This window comes from Condylura cristata, unplaced genomic scaffold (genome assembly GCF_000260355.1).
Source record: "Condylura cristata isolate star-nosed mole 26May11 unplaced genomic scaffold, ConCri1.0 scaffold00021, whole genome shotgun sequence".
Classification (NCBI taxonomy): domain Eukaryota; kingdom Metazoa; phylum Chordata; class Mammalia; order Eulipotyphla; family Talpidae; genus Condylura; species Condylura cristata.
Window position 1 is genome coordinate 5,786,622 of NW_004567122.1, and position 21,298 is coordinate 5,807,919.

A 21,298-nucleotide genomic window follows, 5' to 3' on the forward strand; every position below is an offset into this window, starting at 1 on the left:
CCCCCGCCTCTCTTTTTCCCCCTTTATCTAATCAGCATAAAATGGTTCTAAAGCTCCTGTTGGAGCTCCAGGCTGAGGTCGGAGCTGCAGAAGCCGCGGCGCGGCCGCGGCTCAAGCTGCGGTAGTTGTCGCCGCCGCTGCCCTTTGTGATTGGTGGCTCGCGCTCGGCTGGAGCGTGCCGCTAATTTATTAATGAATGGAGGTCGCGAGGCGCAGCTGGCCAATCAGGGCGCCCGGACTCCGGGAGGCCTGCGAGCCACGCGCACCGGAGCCCGCTGCCTTTCAGCGTCTCATTAGGGGCCGGGGCCTGGGGCGGGTGGGGAGACTCTGGCGGCCGCCCCCGCCCGCGTCCTGGCGGCCGCAGCCCACCCCCGTCCCGGCGCGCGCGCACGCACTGCGCCCGCCGCTGCCCGGCCTGGTAGCTTCCGGGCGTGAGGACCCGAGGAATTAGTTAATGGGGGTCAGAATCCCGGGGACAGCGGCTAGCCCTCCGGTGGGGCCGGGCGCCTCTTGGCAAAGCCTCTTAGGACCTGTATCAAAGGTCCTTAAAAACACCCTGATTTTGTCAGAGCAGGAACGTGGCGCGGGTGGCGAGCGGGGACACGGCGTGCGAGAGTGTTTGGGTTGCAGAGAGGCGGCCGCGGGAGGCGTCTCCTGGGGGGAACTCGAGTGGGGCGCAGCTGAGGGGCGTTTAGCCGCCGTGAGAAAGAAAGCGCTCTCGTGTGGAGCTGCCTGGGAATCCCTAGTCGCACCTGTCTCGGTGAGAAACCGAGGCGCCCGGCGCTGACGGTTTATTTTTCCTCCGAGCTAACCCCATCTATGCTGGACAGGACTGCAGAGAGCCCACCTGCGTGGGGGACAGCGAAGGGCTGGGGGCGGGGGCGGGTGGGGAGCCCGGACTTGCAGCTCGAGAGAGCGAATGGGCTGCACTGACATTTCCGTGACCCCTGCTCCGCTCTGGGGGGCGTTGTAGGGACACGGGCCCTCCTCCCGATTCTCCTGGCTTTTCAATGGGAAAAAAAAAAAAAGGAGCTGAAGGGTTCCTGGGCTCCGGGGGAAACTTGTTCTCTGTTGCTTGTCGTCCCCCACCAACACCCCCTCGCTCGCCAATGTGGCTGACTTTTTAGAGGCAAAACCGGAGCGCCCAGCCGCGTGCCCTGAGGACGGTTAGACCTCGCCAACTCGAGCGGGACAGGAGGTGGACTCCGGTAGACTGTAGAAGGGAACCTTGAGATCTTTTTTTCACAAAGTAGGTTCCAACAAAGCGCAGTTGGTGTGTTAGGAGAAGTTAGAAAGAGGAGGAGAGGTGGCCGCGGGGCTCTGTCTCATTGGATTTGTAGGCTTGAGAGACAAACTGTATTCCGGAGAAGTCAACGGCAAAAGTAGTTGGTTGGTAACTTATTGCATGTTTTCTGCAGGCGGGCAGTGCACACAAAGTAAGTGAAGGCACAAAATAAGTGAAAACTCCAACTGGCTAGGAAGGAATGCAACTCTCCCACCTCGAGATTCCTTCCTGAAAAGATTGGAAATTTACACTTTGCTCTTTGATATTTTTGCAATGCATCCCCTCGCCTTTTAAAAACGAATTTCCTAAATTGGAAGGGTTTTCTCCCTGGTTCTCTGCATCCTTCGAGAACAGCGTGGCGAGAACAGCGTGGTCACATCTTAGAAGTGCATAAACAGAGAGACCTGGAGCACCTGATCCCATCCCCCCCACACACTTTTGGGGGTCTCTATCTGTGCATAGGGATCTGCACAAAGTCAGAACTTGGCACAACAGTTCGATCAAGCAAAAGATACTGAAGAGGTAGGATGGCCAGTGCTTGCCTGGGCTTTATGGGACGGTTAGCGCTGTTTCTAGGCAATACTGGTAGCAAACTAGTCAAAAGTCTTTGTTTCCTTCAAAAGGGGAGTCTTGGAGCCTGGGTAAAGCTGAAGGAACTTGTAGGAGTGGGTGCTGGAGTTTGGAGTTTTGTTCGTTAAGTTGACTACAACAGAGAATGAGAAAGCCGGGTTCTGAGGAAGTGTCAGTCTCGAGATGTCTACATTTCCCTGCAGGAGCTGCTTGCAAAGAAAGACACGTCAGGAGGCTAATGTGACAGGCTGTGTAGAACCAGACCTCCTTGGACAGGTGGTGTTAATGCCTTGGTCTGGCTTGGAAATGCTGGGTTGATGTGATTATAAAATCTACTTTGGTGGAAGAACAGAACTCAGCAAAGGAGTGAAGAAAAGCCTGGTAATCCTACGGAAGCTCACGTACACAGAAACACCTTCAGCATTAGCCTAGGGCCAGCGCTCAGCGCTAATAAACACACTTAGTGTCTTAGTGATGTGTGACTGTTCTTGGGTGTCTGACTTCCCAGTTTTTATATCCTCATAAGATGTGCTTACGCTATACTGAAAGGGTGCTTGTGTGCCAAGATTTCCTGACATCAAAATCTGTCTGTACTATCTTTAAGGTGTTAGTGTATATTTAACTATTTCCTAGGGAGATGTTTAGCAATGGCAAATAGTAGGAGAATACATTGCACACGTCCGATTTTGAAAGTTTATTTCTTTCAAAAGGAAGTAGTATTCCTTTGGACTACTTTTTGCTGCTAAGAATGTTAAGGTTGTGTACATTATCAGTCTATGAAAATATCAGAATGACCTGGCATTTCTAGACTTACTGTCTAAAGAGTAGCTCTGATTGTGCACAGCGGTGTCTGTTAAATTAGGTGCAAAATACAGAAGCAAAACAAATCACTCTCTGTATCATCTTGGAATTCTTAGAATCCTATTGTGTGTATTGTAGGTTTCAAGAGATGCATCTCTCTTGATGATGGAACACTTGGGGAATGTTTTCCCTCTATGAAGAACATTTTTTAAAATAAAAGGACCCTCCTAGAACAATGTAGTGTGATCTCAAAACAATCAATCACACCCAGCTACAGAGTCCTGTTTGTTCAGCATTTTGCTCAGTTTTGCTGAAAGAAAACAATTTCCATTTGCACCCAGATTTCCAAAGACATGTCCAATGCCAAATAGCCTTAGCTGGACTCTTCTAGCACTCTTTTAACTTAAATCAATTCAAGAGGCACTTGTGTGGTCTAAAAGATTGTCCAGATGAAGGGGGGGGGCTGCAACTTTGGGAGGAGGGGGAGGGGAGCCGGTGAATAGCCTCGGCGTCGGTGAGTTGGTGACCGGGGGCTGCTCCTGTCCATTCCCTGAACTGTCCAAAGAGGTCAAACTGTTCATCTTCAGCCCCTCTTTCAGTGTGCAATCCTACTTTAAGAGAACAAAAGCTCAAAGCAGGCAGTTATCAAGAAATGGGAGCACAATGATTTCAACTCATCCCTAACTCAAACCATAGAAAGAAAGGGGACCCGAGAGCTTGTAAGGAGAGAAAAGTGAAGTTAGGGGAGGGCAGAGGGATGGAGGTCTTTAGAGGGTCTTTGTTGCTTCTAAGAAGCTTGAACTTTGAGACGACCCAAAAGCCCTAAAGTTTAGGGTAGATGTTACTGTGGGCCTCAGCTACATCCAGTCCACACTTCGACCTCACAAGTGGCCAAAGAACAAATCATCCCGATGCCAGACCCTTGCTGTTGTAGGTGAATGGGGGTAGGGCTGGGCAGGGGGCATCCTTCCCAGAGAGTGCAGGAACAAAGGTTTGCCTGTCCCCCCACCCCACCCCATTCACAGTAAACCACCCACCCGCAAGGGGAGGGTGCACAGACACTCCAAAAAGGACTGGGTGTTGTGTCTCCCAGTGGGGGGGGGGGCTCTAGCTGAGTCCTGATCCCCTGGGTAGGCTCTCAGAAAGACAGAAAAACCGTGAGGTAAAGTTAGCCAACCCTGAACATCTTTAGCTCTTCTCTGGTGTCTGCAAAGAAGTTTCCAGAGCCAGAGCCAGGGTGGGAGGGGTTAGTTGTCTCCATAGAGGACAGACCCTAAGCATTAGGTGACCATGTGCATGGGCAGTTCCTGTCTAGGGAGCCAAAGAGGCCAGAGAAATAACAAAGCAAACTCCAGTCTCCTCATTCATACATGATGCCTGCGGGATTTCCCAGTATCACCTTCCATGTCCCCTCGGATCCTGCCTTGGAAGGATTCTGTCTGCATTGAGCCCTAGAGAAGGTCTGGCCGGGTCACTTACAGGTTGCTTGGTTGCTTCCTGCCCCCCCAAACTCCAGCCCCTGAGTTTACTGAGTGGAGGGTGGTAGAATAAAGGAGAGGGGCATAAACCAGGGGATACGCCCTCCAGGGAGCTGGGAAATGCATCTTCCACCCCCAAACTCTTGCCCCCCTCCCTTGCCCCAAGCTGGCACAAGGTGATTGTAGGTACAGAGACTTAAGGGGTTTGGGCTTGACTGCAGTGCAGTCTGCTGGCAGGTGCAGGGGCGGGGCCGGGGCAGGGGCTTCCCTCCTTTCTCCAGACCCCTGTCCTCTCCCACCTGCTCTACAAAGGTACAGTCCCGCGGGCTTCTCCTCACCCCTTCTGCCACTAGACACCCTTTTTCCCACGAAGGAAGTCAGTGTGGGAGATGTTCCCAGCCTCAACCAGCTTTTTGACTGTTTTCCTCAGGTGAAGGGAAAGGAACAGCCATAGTGAGACTGGGTGCAGCTGGGGGCCCACTTGGGAGAGCCAGTTCCCCACCCCCAAACCCTGTGTGCCTGCAAAAAGGGACATTGGCTATCCAGGGGAAAGTGCAAGAAAGAGAGCACTAATCGCTGAACCAGGAGACAAACACGATTACGAGCTCCCGAGCCTTGAGTCAGAAAGTCTCATAGACTTTAAGATGTTAATCCCAGCATAATCCTCCCTTTGGCGTGTAGGAATAGTGCAGCCACAAGAGTTGTTTTGTTATTTATATTGGCGTTTAATAAAACTCAGCCAGCGGTGAATGGGCTGCCCACTCTCCAATGGTAATTAATTCCCTATTTCAGTGACCCAATTGTCCAGGGACAGAGCGGTGGGCCCGTCCTGGTGCCCTGGTCCCTTTTGTGCTGATACACAGCCCTCGTGCTTCAACAGCTATGGAGACTCATTCTTTTGATGTCATTCAAGTTGTTTTCCTTGGGCATCTTCTAAACTTCAAGGACCCTTTTCTTTCTCCGTTTCATGAAAAGCGATGTGAGCTTGACCACCTCTGTAGAATTTAATGATTTGGTGAAAGGACCCTTTGGGGGCGGTGTAAGGAGTTAGACAGAAAGGAAATTTGGCAGCCTGCTCCCTCACAGGGACGGTCGCTAACCTGGAAAACACAAACCTCTTTCAGAGCAGTAGATAAAGGACTGGGGTTGATGTTCACTCTCCTCTGCCCACTGAGGGAGAGGCAACAGAAAAGCCAAAGCAACGCCACTATGTTCTCTTCTGGGCAGACATACACGGTTTGTTGCTGACGTTGGGGTAAATTCCCACCTGTAGCAGAGACCTCAAGCTCTCCCTTTGGGGAAAAGGCCATGAGTTTACTAGTGTAACTCATGCATTCAATCATCTCTGCCTCCTGCGCTCACAGCATAACCTAGTATCTCCCCAGTGTTTCAGCCTCCGAGGATAATGCCTTGCACAAGACCATTATTCCTGTACCCATAGAGTTTCCATTCAGATAAATAGATTTTTTTTTAAAGTGTGGGCTGGAGTACAGAAGTCAGAAAGCCCTGTATGACACTTACCAAAAAGTGCCTAGTGCCTTTTGAATGTGGGAGAGAGTGAAGCCACTTTGTATGGGCAGAGAGCTGCGGAGTGATATTGGAGAACCCCAAGTTCAGGGACGACCTGATGATAGGGGAGTAATTCATTCATTCATTCATTCCCCCAGGTAAAATCTGGAGCCCACTGAATGCCAGGCGCTGTGTGGCAGTGGGGTGCGTGGTCAGAGCTCAGGCCCCGGCGTGCTCAGGCCTGGGCGCGTGCAGCCAGGCGCGGGGTGCGTGGCCAGCGTGGCTAATGCGAAACGCGGGGTGCATCTCTCACCCTCAGCGCCCCGGCAAGGCCGGGTCTCCAGGCCCAGGACGGCGCTCCCGGGCAGCGCTCCCAGCACAAATAGCTCTTCTATGTCTTTATACGCACTTCCAAAAAAACTTCGCAAGTCACAGAAACAATTCAGAATTCAACTAAGAAAATACAGAGTGAACCATATGGCCTGGGTGGCTCGAGTCGGCTGCATTTTCCTCCAGACAAAGAAGGGATTGAGAGTTGAAGGAAAGGAGAAAAAAACCAACTTTCCGGCTGATGAAGCTGTTGTCTGGAGGCGATGATCCCAACTCTGAAGGCTTTATTCCGGCTCCGACGGAGACGTGATATGTCATATGATTAGCATCTTTCATATTTACAAGAGTGGTATGGGCTGCCAGTCTCGAGAGAAAGGCGAGAGAAAGAAGTGGCATATGCTGAAATGGATTTAGCATTTGAAAGAGAGAAAAGGGATCGGATAAATACACTTAAACGAGGATTTCGTTTTACTCCTGTTGAGTTCTAATGGATTGTTGATTGAGATTTTAGGGGCCTGGAACCGAGGTGTCAGCAGTAATTTAAAGAAGGCATTCAGTCTCCAGCGCCGCTTTTCTCCATTTCCCCCTCCCGCCCCTCCCACCGGCTCTCATTTACGCCTTCAAGCAGAGCAGGGGCGGAGATGGCTTTAACACACACACACACACACTCACACTCACACTCACACTCACACTCACACTCATCGCGCGCGCGCACACACACCCAAAACCCCAAGAATCCTCAGGGCCGATGGCTTCAGCAGAGGCGCCCCCTGTAGCCCTTCTCGGGCGTCCAAAAGTCATCCCCTGCCCCCACTCCCACCCCTTCCAGTCTCACCTGAGTTTTGCAGGTGGCCCGGGCCTCGGGCTGGGCGCGCAGTGAGGCCTTAGCGCCCCCTGGCGGGCCGGGCGGGGGCCGCAGATGACATATTCGTCTCGACAGGGGTGTCTGGTTCTTTCCGGGACACCCACTGGGTGGGGCCTTCCAGGTGGCTGGGGTGACAATCCCAGTTCACCTGGCCACTTGTCACCTTTACCCTCAGTGCGTCAGCAACACATAAGCAAACACATCGCCCGCATTTTGACTGGATTCTTTGTTTTGTTTTTGTGGAGTCACCTAGCTTCCTGGCAGGTCTTTGTTATCAGTGTCTTATGGTTTTGCGGAGTGCAGATCCTTCCTCCCCATCTCTCTTCGTCTTGTTTAAAGTCTTTTTTGATGTGCACAAGCTTTTTTTTTTTTTTTTAGATTTATGTATTCATACAGAACTGGGGTACAGGCCAGAGGTGCAGGAGTGGTGAGAGGCTTCACCAGAGACAGAGTGGGGAGCAGAACAGGCAGATGGATGAAGGGGATCTGCAGGTGAGACAGGAGAGCAGCAGGTGAGACAGGAGAGGTCTGCCGTGCCCTGTGGGTCACCTCCCTGGGTGAGAATTGAACGCGTGCTGCAGTGACTATGGATTGCTTCCTAGTGCTGTATTTTAACCTGTTCTGCCACCAAGGAGGGCCCTTGATTTCTACAAAATGATTTTTTCCTCAGTCTCTCCAAGTAGTAGATGACCTTACTTATTAACTCTTGCTACAGGAAATTCTTTGTGTGTAATCGTTCTTAAATGTGTTTCTTCTTGTCCTATCCCTCAGTGATTAAAAACTTTTCTCCTCTTTCATTCTGTGCTTCAAATATAACATTTAAAGCCTCTACCTTTTAAATAATCAGGAATTAGAGAATATTTAACTCTGACCTTTGCCTTCTTATGTGCTTTTAGGTTTTGACTTTCCCCATTGACAGAAAGCCTGCTTACCCTGGAAGAGGGTTCCCTAGCTTTTAATTTCACTCTGCATTTTTATAGCACCTATCACCATAATGAAGTGAGACTGTAGTATTGTGAGTACATAAGACAGCAGAACTGAGAGTAAAAGAAAGGAAAAAGAAAGGAAAGGGTTTGAAGAGGATAATGACATTGTTCTCAGCAAATTCTCTTTTTCTCCAGGGTTTTTATTCTTGAGGATTTGAGGGTTCCTTTTTCTCCTGAAGGAAGAAAAAGAATAATCTCACAATGTAATGTTGTACAGAGAAATCAAGACATACTTCTCAGGTTTTTTCGTGGTCTACTATGAAATTGTGAAAAAAACAATAGGCTAGAAATACAACATCAAAGTCTATGTTAGTATTAACCCAGCCTGAGCTCACCTGTCAATGCCTTAGAGAGAACATAGCTTCCCCCTCCTTTTTAATTTTCACTCTCCTGGTTGTGAGCATCTACTATGCCAGTAATAATTACATAAAAGTACAATTTTATTATTGCATGACGCTGGCACTATCTTTATGCTGAAAATTATCTGAGTTTACGTTGGATTTGAGACCCATACTGTTTCTCAGGATATGAACTATTGGAAGCTAAGGAAGATGCTTTTGAAGCCTGAAGTCTTTTGGGTTAGTGGCTGGCTGTTTCCAAAGAATCACTTAGTGTTTTTTTCTCTAAATATCCTGAGTCTACCTTTGGTCCTCAGTCTTTGGAATTGGCACCAACTCTGCTTACTTTCTCCCATGCCAATGCTTGGAAACAATTAATCTGTTCAAAATAAGCCAATTAAATGTTTTATTAAGATAGGAAACTTTTTCTTCCCTCTTATCCCAACAGTTCATTGTACTTTTTGTTTGTTTGTTTCTCATAAAGTAGTCAAATAGAATTTTTTTAAAGATGATTTATTTATTTATTCATACAGAACTGGAATACAGGCCAGAGATGCAGAGGGTGAGAATATTCACCAGGAACAGAGTGGGGCGCAGAACAGGCAGATGGACGAATTACACTGCTGAGGGGAGTAGTGGGTGGGTCAGGAGAGGTCTGCCACGCCATGTGGATCTCCTCAGGTGCAGGCGGGGATCGAACTCATGCGGAAGTGGCTTAAGCTTCTTAGTGCAGTGCTTTAACCAACTGCGCCACCAGGGAGGGCCAGTCAAATAGAATTTTAAGATAAGAATAAACAGTATGAAAGGAGAAATCAAATATTACACAAAAATGAACAAGAATATAAGCAAAAATAAATTTAAAAAAACACTAATTCAGAAGGGAACCTTCACACTTATGTTTGTTGAAGCACTGTTTGCAATAGCCAATATATAGAAACAACTAAAATGCCCTAAACAGATGACTGGGTCAGGGAGATGTGATATGTAAGCACCGTGGAATACTATTCAGCCATCAAGAAAGATAAACTCATGACATTTACAGCAAAATGGGTGGAGCTGGAAGGGATTATACTAAGCAAAATAAGTTGGAAGGGAAAATATAACTATTGCATGATATCAGCTATAGTGGAATATAGAGAAAACCAAATAAAGTTTCAGAAAAAAAAAGAATGAATAAAAATCTATGTACCTGGTCTATTAAGTCAACAATACATTTCTTGACTCTAAGACTCAGGCCAGCAAACTAACTAGATAGTGATTTCAACCACCATTTTCTGGCACATGGAAATTCTCTGTAACCTGACATCTAGGAAGATTGAAATATATGACTATAGAGTACAGAGTGACTTTTACTACTGTAGAGTGTCATGTCAAAACTTAGGGCAGCGCAGCATTCTGAGGGATGAGAACAGTCACTTTACTTCTCCTCCACCTCAGAACTCTCATTCTGCTGTGTGATGTTGCTAATAGGAGAGAGTGTGCTGTGGGAGCCAGGCTACATGCTAATCTCTGTACCTCCCTCTCAATTTTGTTGAAAATCTGACTGCTTTAAAGATAATTCTTTTTTTTTAAAGATAAACTCAAAGGAATTTGGGAGTGTGAGGGGTCAAAGATTTAGACAAAAATAGACATCAGATACCAAATTAGTCCATCCTCTGACTAGCAGAAGTTCCAGAGAGAAAGGAGAAAATGTTTTGCCTCTGTGAAGCAATTATTTCCTAAGTGTAGAACAGGTGAACAGATTTAAAACGAAAATTATTATCTATTCATACAACAGAATTTTAGCATTCAACATGATACACTGATGATCCTCCTTGGAAAACATGCTGGCTTGCAAGATAAAAGAATAGAGGCTATGATTGGATTTCCTATGAAGAAGACAGGCAGGCAAAGCTAATCTATGGTGACAGAGTGGATTAGTGGTTATCTGGGGTGCAAGAGGGGTTGACTTCGTGGGATTTGCATGTGTTGGAGACGCTGAGTTGAGGAGCTTATTAGGGACATATAACTTCTGTGCAGATGGGATGTGTGAGATGAGTTCGGGAATGTGCTGTGGTGTCCATCTGCAGCGGTATCATTTCCCTGGATACGCCTGGAGGCCCAGGTGTGAAAAGATGGGAAAGGGTGTGTGGACTCAGCTATGTTTAGAGCTGTTTGTCTACAGGAGAAAACTGCTGCAGCCAGACAGTGTCCCCAGACGGATGACTGTACCCAGACAGTGACGTCTGGGCAGACAGGAAAGATAGCCTGACAGATATACAGCACAACCCTGAGTCAGGTGAGAGATCACAACGAAGCAGAAAGGCTTGCAGGTGAAGTGAGGGGAAGGCTGAGGTCACTGCCACATTGGAGTCAGTTAGGGTGTTGAGAAATCCTGGGTATTTTGTTTTGTGAGTATAGATAATGTGCCCTGAGCTCTAAGGCTTACTGTTCCATGAAAAAGGAGATGCAGAAGTTTGGCTAACAGGTTAGCATGTAAAAGCAGGGCATCTTTTATCTGTATTTCCTTGGATGTTATTAAAGTATTTCTGGAAGTCAAGAGATTGACAATATTAGTTGACTCTGAGGAAGGGGCCAGGAGCAAGGGAGACATCACATTATTCTCTTACTGGCCTGGAAGTGTAAACTGTGGGCTTGTGATCACCACTTCCCAAATATAGAAAGAAAATCTAACAGAGAAGAAGGAAAAAGCAAGTAGATGTGATATAATGAACAGAAAGAATAGAAATGGAGGCATTCATGCTGAAGCATATATATTACGTATTTATATGAACAAATGCTAGATGGTAAGAGAAGAAAGCCCAACTTGGTTTAAAAACGTGGGAGAAAATGTTCAAGAAGAAGGCAGTTTTTTTTTTTTTTTAAAGATTTATTTATTTGTGCATACAGAACTGAGGTACAGGCCAGAGGTGAGAGGCTTCACCAGAGACAGAGTGGGGAGCAGAACAGGCAGATCTAGGAAGTACACTGCTGAGGGGAGCAGAGGGCGGGTCCGGAGAGGTCTGCCGGGCCATGTGGGTCACCTCCAGGGTGGGGGATTGAACTCACGCTGAAGCACTTTAGCTTCTCAGTGCTGTGCTTTAACCCACTGCACCACCAGGGAGGGCCCAGAAGGCAGTTTTTAAAATGGAGAAACAGATCCATGGACACTGCATACTGGCTCGCACTCACTGGCTAAGCCCTCGCCGCACGCCTGATGCCAAACAGAGGCCTCAGAAGCAGACACCAGCCCTGCCCGCTGCTCCGTCCCTGTGTGCTTGACTCCTCCGCCCTCAGACGGCGCCCCCTGGCGGAGTCCGTGGGCCTGGTATATGAAAGCAGGTTTCTCATAACATGTTTGTGCTCGGCCATCACCCTCCTGCTGTGTACTCCACCTAGCCGGATGCCCGGGTGCTGTGCTCATTGGTGCCACCAAGTGCGACGATTGTCATTGTCCATTGGAAAGGCGGGAGAGCACCGGTGATACCTTAAGGGGCAGTGAGAGGTGCAGCTGGTTACGTGCACATGTGTGTACACACATGCAAACACATGCAAACAAACACATGCCACATGTGAGACCTGGGGTCTCTTGATGTCTCAGAATCCCCAGCCACGTGTCTTCTCACAGTGCTCTCAGGCACACCCGCTGCTCTCCCTTGCCGGGTCCCCCAGGGGCTGGCCTCTGCATCACACCTGGACGCCAGCACTCCCTCTGCAGACAAGGAAGCCGAGCCTGGAAAGAGAAATGTCTGGGCTCCCAGCATCATCGTGGGCATGCCAGTTCGTGGGTTATTTATTTCCATTCCGAAAGAATGATCAAAGGCACCCGATTTTCTTGCCTTAAAAATTCCAAGTTTCCGCCCTCCCTGGGGGTGCAATGGGTTAGAGTGTAGCACTGCAGGCTGGCCACAGCCTCTTCAGCGTGAGTTCGATCCCCACCCTGGAGCTGACCCACACGGCACAGCAGACCTCTCCTGACCCGCCTGCTGCTCCCCTCAGCAGTGTACCTCATCAATCTGCCTGTTCTCCCCACTCTGTCTCTGGTGAATCCTCTTATTGCCCTAGACCTCTGGCCTATACCCCAGTTCTGTATGCATAAATAAATCTTTTTTTAAAATTCCAAGTTTTTCCATCCCAGAGTTTTGGCTTGCCCTACAGAGAGGTAGGAAGTGGCTAGTCCGCTCACTGGCTGGGCTCACAAAACCAGCTCTGCATACATGTTCCAGAAGATTGAACCAGACTCTTCATTTGCTGCAGGGACATCCATGAGTACACCCCCCAGTGAAAGCACTGACCTCGCTTCTTTTGCAAGAAGCCACGCATTCCTCACAATCCAGACAATAAATGCCTGAAATGAGGCCATAAAATGGACCCCCAGACTTTCACTCAGGAAGTCTTCTCCATTCATTGTTTAACCCAAAAGTTGACTTTCTCAATAGTCTCTATCTTTCTGTCTCTCCCCCCTGCTCTCTGATGGCCTCATTTACTCTATTATAAGGACCAGATTTGCCTAGTTACAGAGTAGAATAGTAAGGAAAATCAAAGACCTAATAGAAGCGTTTTTAAGAAATCAATCAGTTTCAGACAGGATGAAAGGAATTCAGAAGCTTGCAGAGATATATGAATGGTAATTTCCCTTTACTTTCTAGTCCACTCATGCTACTATGAACCAAAAGCACAACTTGAACTGAACATATATTTCACTCATGACTAATTACAAAGCAGGCATTTCAAATCAGTGTTGAGCTAATGTTTTTAGAACAATTATTTAATTTTCAAGGTCCAATATCTGTCGAGTAAATCACCAATTTCCATTTCACTCTTATTTAATATAAAAAAATCTAATTAGTACAAAGCTGTTTCACAGCTGTCTTTAAACTGAAGCGTAGTTAGAGAATGCAGTGATCAGGCTTGCCTTGGCATCTCCAAGCCAAGCCTTCGTTTTGTTTATTAAAGAATAATACTGGGAGTTAATTTTATTGTGAAGCTTCAAACTGACCTTCATAATCTCTGATTTTAACTCATGACTTTTTATAAGAAACTAATATATATTGATATGTACTTTTCTAAGGATAAAGTCTGGCTGTAGAGCAGAGTATGAAATGTATTTTTTCTCTAGAGATTATTTATGCATGTAAGAGTTGGGTGTAGACCAGAGCTGTGTGTGGGGGGGGGGGGTGGGGGAGGGGTACGTGAGAGAGGATTCGCCAGAGACAGAGTGGGGACCAGAGCAGGCAGATCAGATCTGCTGAGGGAGCAGCGGGGAGACAGGAGAGGTCTGCTGCGCCATACGGGTCAGCTCCCTGGCCAGGGATGGAACTCAGGCCACATTGGCTGCAGACAGCTTCTTAGTGCTGCGTCTTAATCCCTTGCACCACCAGGGAACCCCCTGAAATGTATTACTTTCTAACCAACTTTTGACAAAAACTTTTAAGAATCACCAACTCAGCTATTAGTACATTTTTTGTTAGTCAGATTTTCTTGCATTAAGTAGAAAAATGGGTTTTCTAGTAGAAAACATAGACCTTCAAAAACCTGTATCTACTTTTGTAGTTATATATACATACATATATATAAAAAATATATATTTCAAATTGATAAAGCAAATATATTGTTAATGAATTATTATATAAAGTAACTAAGGGAAATTATCAGGAGTTAATTCTGAGTGGGTGAGGGAGGACTTGTAGGATTTCTGGTTTCTCTTTCACCTTCTGATAAAGTAACATATAATGATCGACCCTGATAGTTCTCTTAAACTCTTATACCCAGATACCTAAGCCTGAGACTTTCAGACAGTCCCACTCTTTGTTTTGTTTCCCTCTCCCTCAACATTAACTTGGGTCCACTTTGAGTCCAAAGCCTGCCTTGCCCCAAGGCAGACACTTCCAGGCTTTGAAAGCACTCTTCACCAATTCCTGAGATTTATACTCTGAAGAAAATCATCCTGGTGGCCTAGGGGTGTAAGTCTGACCACTGTCACTGCTAGCCCTGTCAAGGAGCTGACCTACAGGGCGCCGCTGACCTCTCCTGTCTTGTCCGCTGCTCCCCTCAGCACTGGATTTCAGTAGAGCTGCCTGTTCTGCTCCCTATTCTGTCTCTAATGAATCCTGTCACTCCCTAAACCTCTGGTGTGCACCCCAGTTCTATGAAAAAAGAAAAAATCATGCTTCCTTACAAAAGTCCTTTGCTGATATCTGCTCCTCCTCCTTTCTCCAGGGAGCTGCTTCTTCAGGACAGCCTGATTCTTCCACCAGTATCAAAAACAAACTGCTCGCCCCTTCTAGAGAGTACAGCACAGAGGAGGAGGATCATGGCCCAGCAAAGAAACAGAAGAGCAGAACCATGTTCCCTCAGAGCAGCTGTGTGCTCAGAGATAGATTGCAGAGCCAGAAAAGCCAGGGTTCTCAGCAGATGCGATAACCTTCTGACACTCTGAACCTTGGTTACAAACAAGAGCTGGTTCCAGAACCAAAAGATGTCATTTAGCAAGTGGCAGAAGAACAGCTGGCGGAAGAGAAAGACTGTGACTCAGCGCTTTACCCGCCCCTGCCACTAGGGGGCGCCCTTGGAAACTGCTGGGGAAAGCCTGTGACACGTACTGCCCAGAAAATCAGATCACTGCATGAGGTACTGTAGTCCGAGGAGTGTGAAGAGGGGTTCGTTAGTCCATCTCGGTGAGGCCGGTGGCTGCTACTTCTTCTTTTAGTTCTGGATCTGCCCCATGGCCTGCTTCTCATCAAGCTTATTGTGCCCTTCGCAGGGGCTGCGGATGGGACTGGAGTTTCATCAGGGGCTTTGGTAGGTCCATCAAACCATAATTTTAGGAAATAAGTTATTTTTACTAGTAAGATTTGACCTTACTGGCAACACCTGCCTATCCTAATGGAAGCAGTAAGTTTTTATGTTTATTTAATATTAAAGATCATAAAGTATTTTTTTTACATAACAAGGGCTTTGGGATAATAGAAAAATACAGTATTAAGTGAGTTTGAAGTTAAATATAAATATATATTATCTACACCATGTCTTTTTGTGAATGAGCTTTGTCCTTAGATGTATCTTTTTCACTCCTTTTCTTCTGTTTTTCTTCTGCTTGTTTGTCAAAATAATCTTTAAGGAGTTGGTTCAGCTGTGGCTCAATCTGGTTTGCATGTTGTAATCCATCTTCCCTTCCTTAAAAAGACAAAATGTGAAATAGTAGATTTTATTATTTATTTTTTAAGATTTATTTTATGTTTATGCATATAAGAACTGGGCTACTGGCCAGAGGTGCAGGGGGTGAGAGGATTCACCAGAGAGAGTGGGGACAACAGGCAGATCTACTGAAATCCACTGCTGAGGGGAGCAGCCGAGAGACAGGAGAGCTCTGCTGTGCCATGTGGGTCAGCCCCCTGGTCAGGGAACAAGCTTGTGCTTGAGTGGCTGCTGATACCTTCACAGCCCTGAGACTTTAACTCCTTGCACCACCAGGGAGGCCCAAAACAGTGGATTTTATAGTGGCCCCAAATTATCATTTCAGTCACCTTCCACAGTGGCAGATTCAGAACTGTTTCCTACTGGAATCACCACAGACACTGACAAGCCCCCCCTCCCCCAGTATACTTGAATGAAAGCATTTTTATTTACCTTCACAATGTTGGATCACACGTCCCCACAGTCGGTTTTTCCTCAGGCAGGCTAAATTCCCCACTATCAGCAAGTGCCTCCTTCCTCTGGTCAAGGCAACATTCATTCTTTTTTCTGAATCAATGAATCCGACCTGCTGAGTCCTTACACAGGACAGAATAATCACCTCCTTTTCAGCTCCCTGAAATGCATCCACTGTGGACACCTGCACGGCTTTAATATCAGGATGGTCAAAGTCCCCGACGCTGAGTAGGTGACACAGCTGTGGAGGAAGGAGACAAGGGTGAGGCAGTGCAGGGCCCTGAGGAAGAAGCCTGGGCCGGCTCCTTGCGGCCATTTGCACCTTAGTCACAGTTCAGCATTTCACTTGAGCTTTCACTTTCTGCATTATGACCCAACATAGCTTCAACTAGTTGAGCTAATTTCTAAAAATGATGAAAAGTTACATTACAACATTAGTCATGAAACCCACTAAAAAGCACTGATTTACTAACTCCTAGGCAAATCACTTGACTATGCAAATTCAGAGTTGACAATAAGCTACTGATAAAAAAAAATAGTAAAAATAAAAGTAAAGACTAGTTAGAAGTAATTGGTTTATGTGTACATTAGTATCTGGTATCTATCTTTGATTTCCTGGTAAAATGTAATAATAATGAAGTAACATTCTGGAAAACAGATTCAATCCCATCTGTCCCAAAACACAAAGCATACGCCATATTGTCTTCCCTCTAATTTGTTTATTTGCATTTTTGCCCCAACAGCTGTAAACGGAATTTAATTCAAGCTTGTTAGGTTTACATTTAATTATACAGAAAAAAAGCCAGACCAGACAAAAATCAGGACATTTCCGTTTTAATATGTTAACTATAGTCCCCCAAGTTTTTCCAGCACCAGCTAAGCACGGGGAAGCAACTACAGCGGCCATCAGATGCTGTAACATTGTAACGTGTAATATGTGCGTGTCTCACACACCCGGTGCATCTGGGACTTGTATAATGTTATCACCCCAATCAGCGCGCCCGCTATTCCGCTGGCAACCAGTGATTGAATCAGCTTGAGTGTAAACGCAGCTTCTGCCACATTATGAAAGCTGTTATCTCTTTCAATCTGGAATGAAAAACAGATCCTAAGTTATATTTCCCAGAAAGGTGACGGAAAGACCCGCAGAATCGCCCAAACAGCAGCAGGAAGAATGAAGCCAGGCACCCGAGCCAGGCCAACGCCGGCGTGAGGCCGTGCACCTGCTCCAGCCCCAGGACGTTATAGAAGCACAGGCTGGGCAGCCACCCCAGCAGGGGGCTCCGCTCCGCCTCCGACACCCCGTCCACCAGGCGTCCTTCGTAGAACAGGTCGTTAGCAACAGCACTAATCGTGGGGTGACACCGGTACTGGGTTCTCAACAGCACTGGCTTGTGACCCTAGGAAACGGAAATACAGACAGCGGAGAGATGAAACAGCATTTTTTTGTCCATAGGGGAAGAAAATAACATTTAAAAATTTTTTGAATGCTGCTGCAGTGAACCCTAGGAAATGAATTGTATCACGGTAACATAGAGTATCAAAATGATTCCTTAAGAAGTTACTAAGATATTTGCATAGCGCATGGTCACTACACTGCCACTGAGCCATTTTCTCTAAAATGATGTTTTGTGTCAGGTGAATTTCACCTCGACAAAAAGCTTCTCAATTAAGTTTTTTTTTTGAAGTGTTAATGTGAAGTAGAGCTGGTTTCGGGGACAGGAAATCAGAGATGATAGGGGTTTTTGTGATTAATTTTAGAGCAAAGGCAACATACTTGCAACCCATGAGGACTGACGACAACCTGATTCTTTTTTTTAAAGTGGACACTTAAGCAGCAGGATTTGTTGATCTTTAAGCTTAGTGCTTTCTAAAGCAACGCCAATGAAAATTATTTTAAGGCAGCTACTAGGCCTTCTAATAGTTTTACTTTGTATCAGCCTACTCCGTGGATAGCCAGTGAGTGATGCGTCTGTGTAAAATCCACAGTAGTACCATCAAGCAAAGTCGATCAAAAAGAGTCTGTTCCAGTCCACTTTCATGAGCTGCATCAGAGCCTTGAATAGTAGGAGGGAGCTGCCTAGGATCTCCAACAAGGATCAGCTTTTCACACCCAAATCTGAAAACAGAACTTCAAAAATTAATGTAAGCACGGAAAAAAAAAGTTTGTGTTGACACCAGTTACTGCTCTGTATTCCAAAGTGCATCTCAAACCTCAAAATACCAAAAAAGCATTCTCAGAACTAAGAAGACTTAACAGTGCTAATGAGTTATTCAAAGCCTTTGAACAGCTACACAGTAAAAAAAAAATCTTTATTCCCCCCTGCTATTTGGGTAACGCCACTGTGTATGACTTCGGGGTCTAGGTCAACACGTCATCAGAGGCTACCACCCCACCCAAGCACTCACGTCCTCATAAGGGGTCCTTTCTCCACATAAATCCCTCACAGTGACTAGAACACGCTTTGGGAAACAATGATTTTAAAAATCTGTAAACTCACAGAATTAGAGCTTTCAGAGACTTCATTTGGCTTCACTTATGCATGTAAATTAGGCCCTAGAGGCTAGAGGATACAGTCGGGCAAAGTCCAAGCTTTAGAAACACCTGCATCAGACCTCCGCTCTGCTCTCGGTGACAGCAAGTCACTGCGTCTCTGCAAGCTTCAGTATTCTGCTCAGTCACCGGATGGGCGCAGCTGCCGTGGCTGTTAGTTCACAGCAGCGAGGCCCCAGGATCACCCCTCACCCTCTGCAGGGCTGCCCCACTCCAGTCCCTTCTGGTCTACCCTAGGCTCCAAGGCAGTCGGGGCCCCGCCTCCCCCTCGGCTGGGGACAGAGCAAGGACCAGCGCCGGGGCCTGCGCCTGCCCCAGGAGTGTCTGCACGGCTGTGGGGCTCCTCAGTGGATGTCTGGAGCAAGAAGCTCCAAGTGAGCGGGAGAGCAGAGGACATTTTGGTCTTCTCAGTGGCATAAACAACATTCCATTTTCAACTTGTTTCTCTTCATTTACTTTGTATTCTTTCATAAAATGAAAATTATTTTCAGCAACTATCAGTGACATTAAAATCAAGGCCAGGACTCTCAAGAATATTCTTCAGCAGGGTTGGGTCCTGCAACTCTGAGTTGGCCAGAAACCCTCGACTACCTTGAGAAGGTATCTGCCAGGCTCTAGCAGGATCCTTGTTCGGAGCTATCAAGGATCATGTAATCTGAGCATCTATATGTGATCTAACATGTGATATGGCAACACCCCAGATGACCATCATTCTTTAAAAAAATCAGTTCAATACTTGAGTTGCCCGACAGATGGAAGTGAGGAAATGTTCGAGAGAAGAGTCTGCAGTCTACCTGGCAACGGGAAGGAGAGAGGTGGGTTCAGTCATCTGACTGCATTCATCGAGCACGACGACCGGAAACGTGAGCTCGTTCATGCACGGAAAGGGGCAGGCTGCGCAGGTCACCCCGACTACTCGGACCTTTATTACAACATTATTAGTGAACAACTATTAAAAAGGTAAGAGGATGTACTTATCAAACGACCTGTCTGCGCACCTTCGTGGAATCTAAGCTGTCTTGGTCATTTACCCATGTGCAGCAGTAACAGGGATCTGGGCCCTCCCTGGTGGCCTAGGGGTTAAGTCTCAGCACGATCACCACTAAGGCCTGAGTTCGATCCCGGCCAGGGAGCTGACCCACAGGGCACACCAGACTTCTCCTGGCCCGCCACTGCTCCCCTCGGCAAAGTATCTCCATGGATCCGCCTGTTCTGCTCTGCTCCCCACTCTGTCTCTGGTGAATCCTCTCACCCCCACAGCTCTGGCCTGTATCCCGCTCTTCTATCCAATAAATAAATATGCAACAGGGACTGAACAGCACAGTGGTGAACCCGCTCAGCGCTGCCTTGCCTGCTTCAGCAGGGCCCTGTTGGTGCCCAGTTTGTGCTGCTCGATGCTCTTCCTCACACAGATTCTCTCCGCGGGCGTCAGGTCTTCTTTCATCAATGCGTGTAGCTCTTTTAATTGTTCGTTCTCATTTTCTGAGCCAGCATGCAGGCTGAAAAAAAATGACTCCATAAGGAAGACACCTCTTTCCTCCATTTTTCATGACATCACAACAGACTAAAATAGACATTTTCTAAGTTCAGTGAGAAGAAGACAGGCTTTCTCTACTAGTCCTCAAAATTTTACCTGAAATTCCAATTTTAGGTAAGAGTGAGACAGAATTATTGTAATTCTGTGAACATTCTGTGCTTCTGGAAGTTAGTGTTCTTACCTGTAAGGTAAAATTGGCTTGGCGATCTTCCTGATACTTCCGACTCGGACAAACTTTTCAAAGCCAAGACTGAGAAGCCTTTGAAGAAACCAAGGTAAGATTCTGATTTACAAAATTAGTTCTGATTGAGAAAGAAGAGTATAAAAAAACTTCATACAGTATATAGGTAATTTTAAAAAGGTGTATGATAATTACTTTGTAGCTGTGTCATTCAGTGTAAAATGCCTAGAATCAAAGTAAATACAATAGACCTGATATTTTATCATTTGACGTCTTTTATGGAGAATTTAAAACTATGCGTTATCTTATGTGGAAGGCTCTTTAAATGTTTATAAAATGCAATGTTAGTATTTATCACAAGCAAAATAGTTCCCAAATACACAGTAGTAGAAAGCCAGAATTACCATATATGTGGCATGTATGTACATAAGGGAGAGTGTGACTCTCTTTACACACGTTCTCATTTAATAGTCCTGCACAGCGTCTCCTTGTAGTGATAACACTGAAACTCAGACCTCACATACTGCCGAGATCGCATAGCTAACAATGGGTGGCCAGTTGGTTTGTCTGGGACGTCCATGACGTCTTCTCCATCCACACCCCCAGTGAGGGCAGTATGAAGAAGCCCTCGCCTGTAAGATCGATTCCTCTTTGAGTCTTAACAGTTCGAGTGCTAAACCAGGAACAGAGCAGGAATTCAGTGAGCAACCAGTCCTCCACCTCACCCTGGGGTTTAAAGAAACTACCCAATACATGAATAGATTCCAACTTTTGCATCTGGTATAGTTCTTGTCTTGGGGGACAGTCAGCTACCTTTTAGTCTGAACTACTAGACTCTCTTTCAATGCAAGTTTGTGTGGATTCTCTGAGAACGGAGGATGCAGTGCCTCACTCTCAAACTGCCCTGTCCTGGCCTCTGCGGGGACACACTGCCCCAGGGCACAGCCGTTATTCTGCCTGCTAGCAGAGTGGGAGGCACCAGCCTCTGTGTAGCTGAGGCATTGAGCCAACTATGCCCTTATCTGGCACCTTCCAGTATTCTGCACTTTCCTCTTCATTCTTCTGTTTTTTTTTTTTCTTTTCTAATAGTCTACAGTTAAATTGTCGTCTCAGGCTAAGCAATCCAAAGTGCTTTCTAGTTTAGGCTCCGGGCTACTCCTCATTGTCTTGCATTGCTCATGCACATTTCTAAGTTGTGTATAATTAAAGTAAAAACTAAAGCTGCAATAAACATC

At 46.6% G+C, this 21,298-nt stretch overlaps 1 protein-coding gene across 1 annotated transcript in view; it reads right to left on the reverse strand.

Annotated features, from left to right (window-relative positions):
- Nucleotides 1-15,159: 15,159 nt before the first annotated feature.
- ZGRF1 (zinc finger, GRF-type containing 1) overlaps nt 15,160-21,298 on the reverse strand; it is a 38,310-nt gene continuing 32,171 nt past the window's right edge. Inside the window, exons 20-27 of the mRNA XM_004686482.2 lie at nt 20,064-20,141; nt 19,697-19,844; nt 19,140-19,267; nt 17,787-17,910; nt 17,015-17,191; nt 16,746-16,880; nt 15,771-16,032; nt 15,160-15,317 (exon numbers count right to left, since the gene is read on the reverse strand). Coding sequence (XP_004686539.1) covers nt 15,160-15,317; nt 15,771-16,032; nt 16,746-16,880; nt 17,015-17,191; nt 17,787-17,910; nt 19,140-19,267; nt 19,697-19,844; nt 20,064-20,141 — 1,210 coding nt within the window. The remainder of the gene's footprint in view (nt 15,318-15,770; nt 16,033-16,745; nt 16,881-17,014; nt 17,192-17,786; nt 17,911-19,139; nt 19,268-19,696; nt 19,845-20,063; nt 20,142-21,298) is intronic.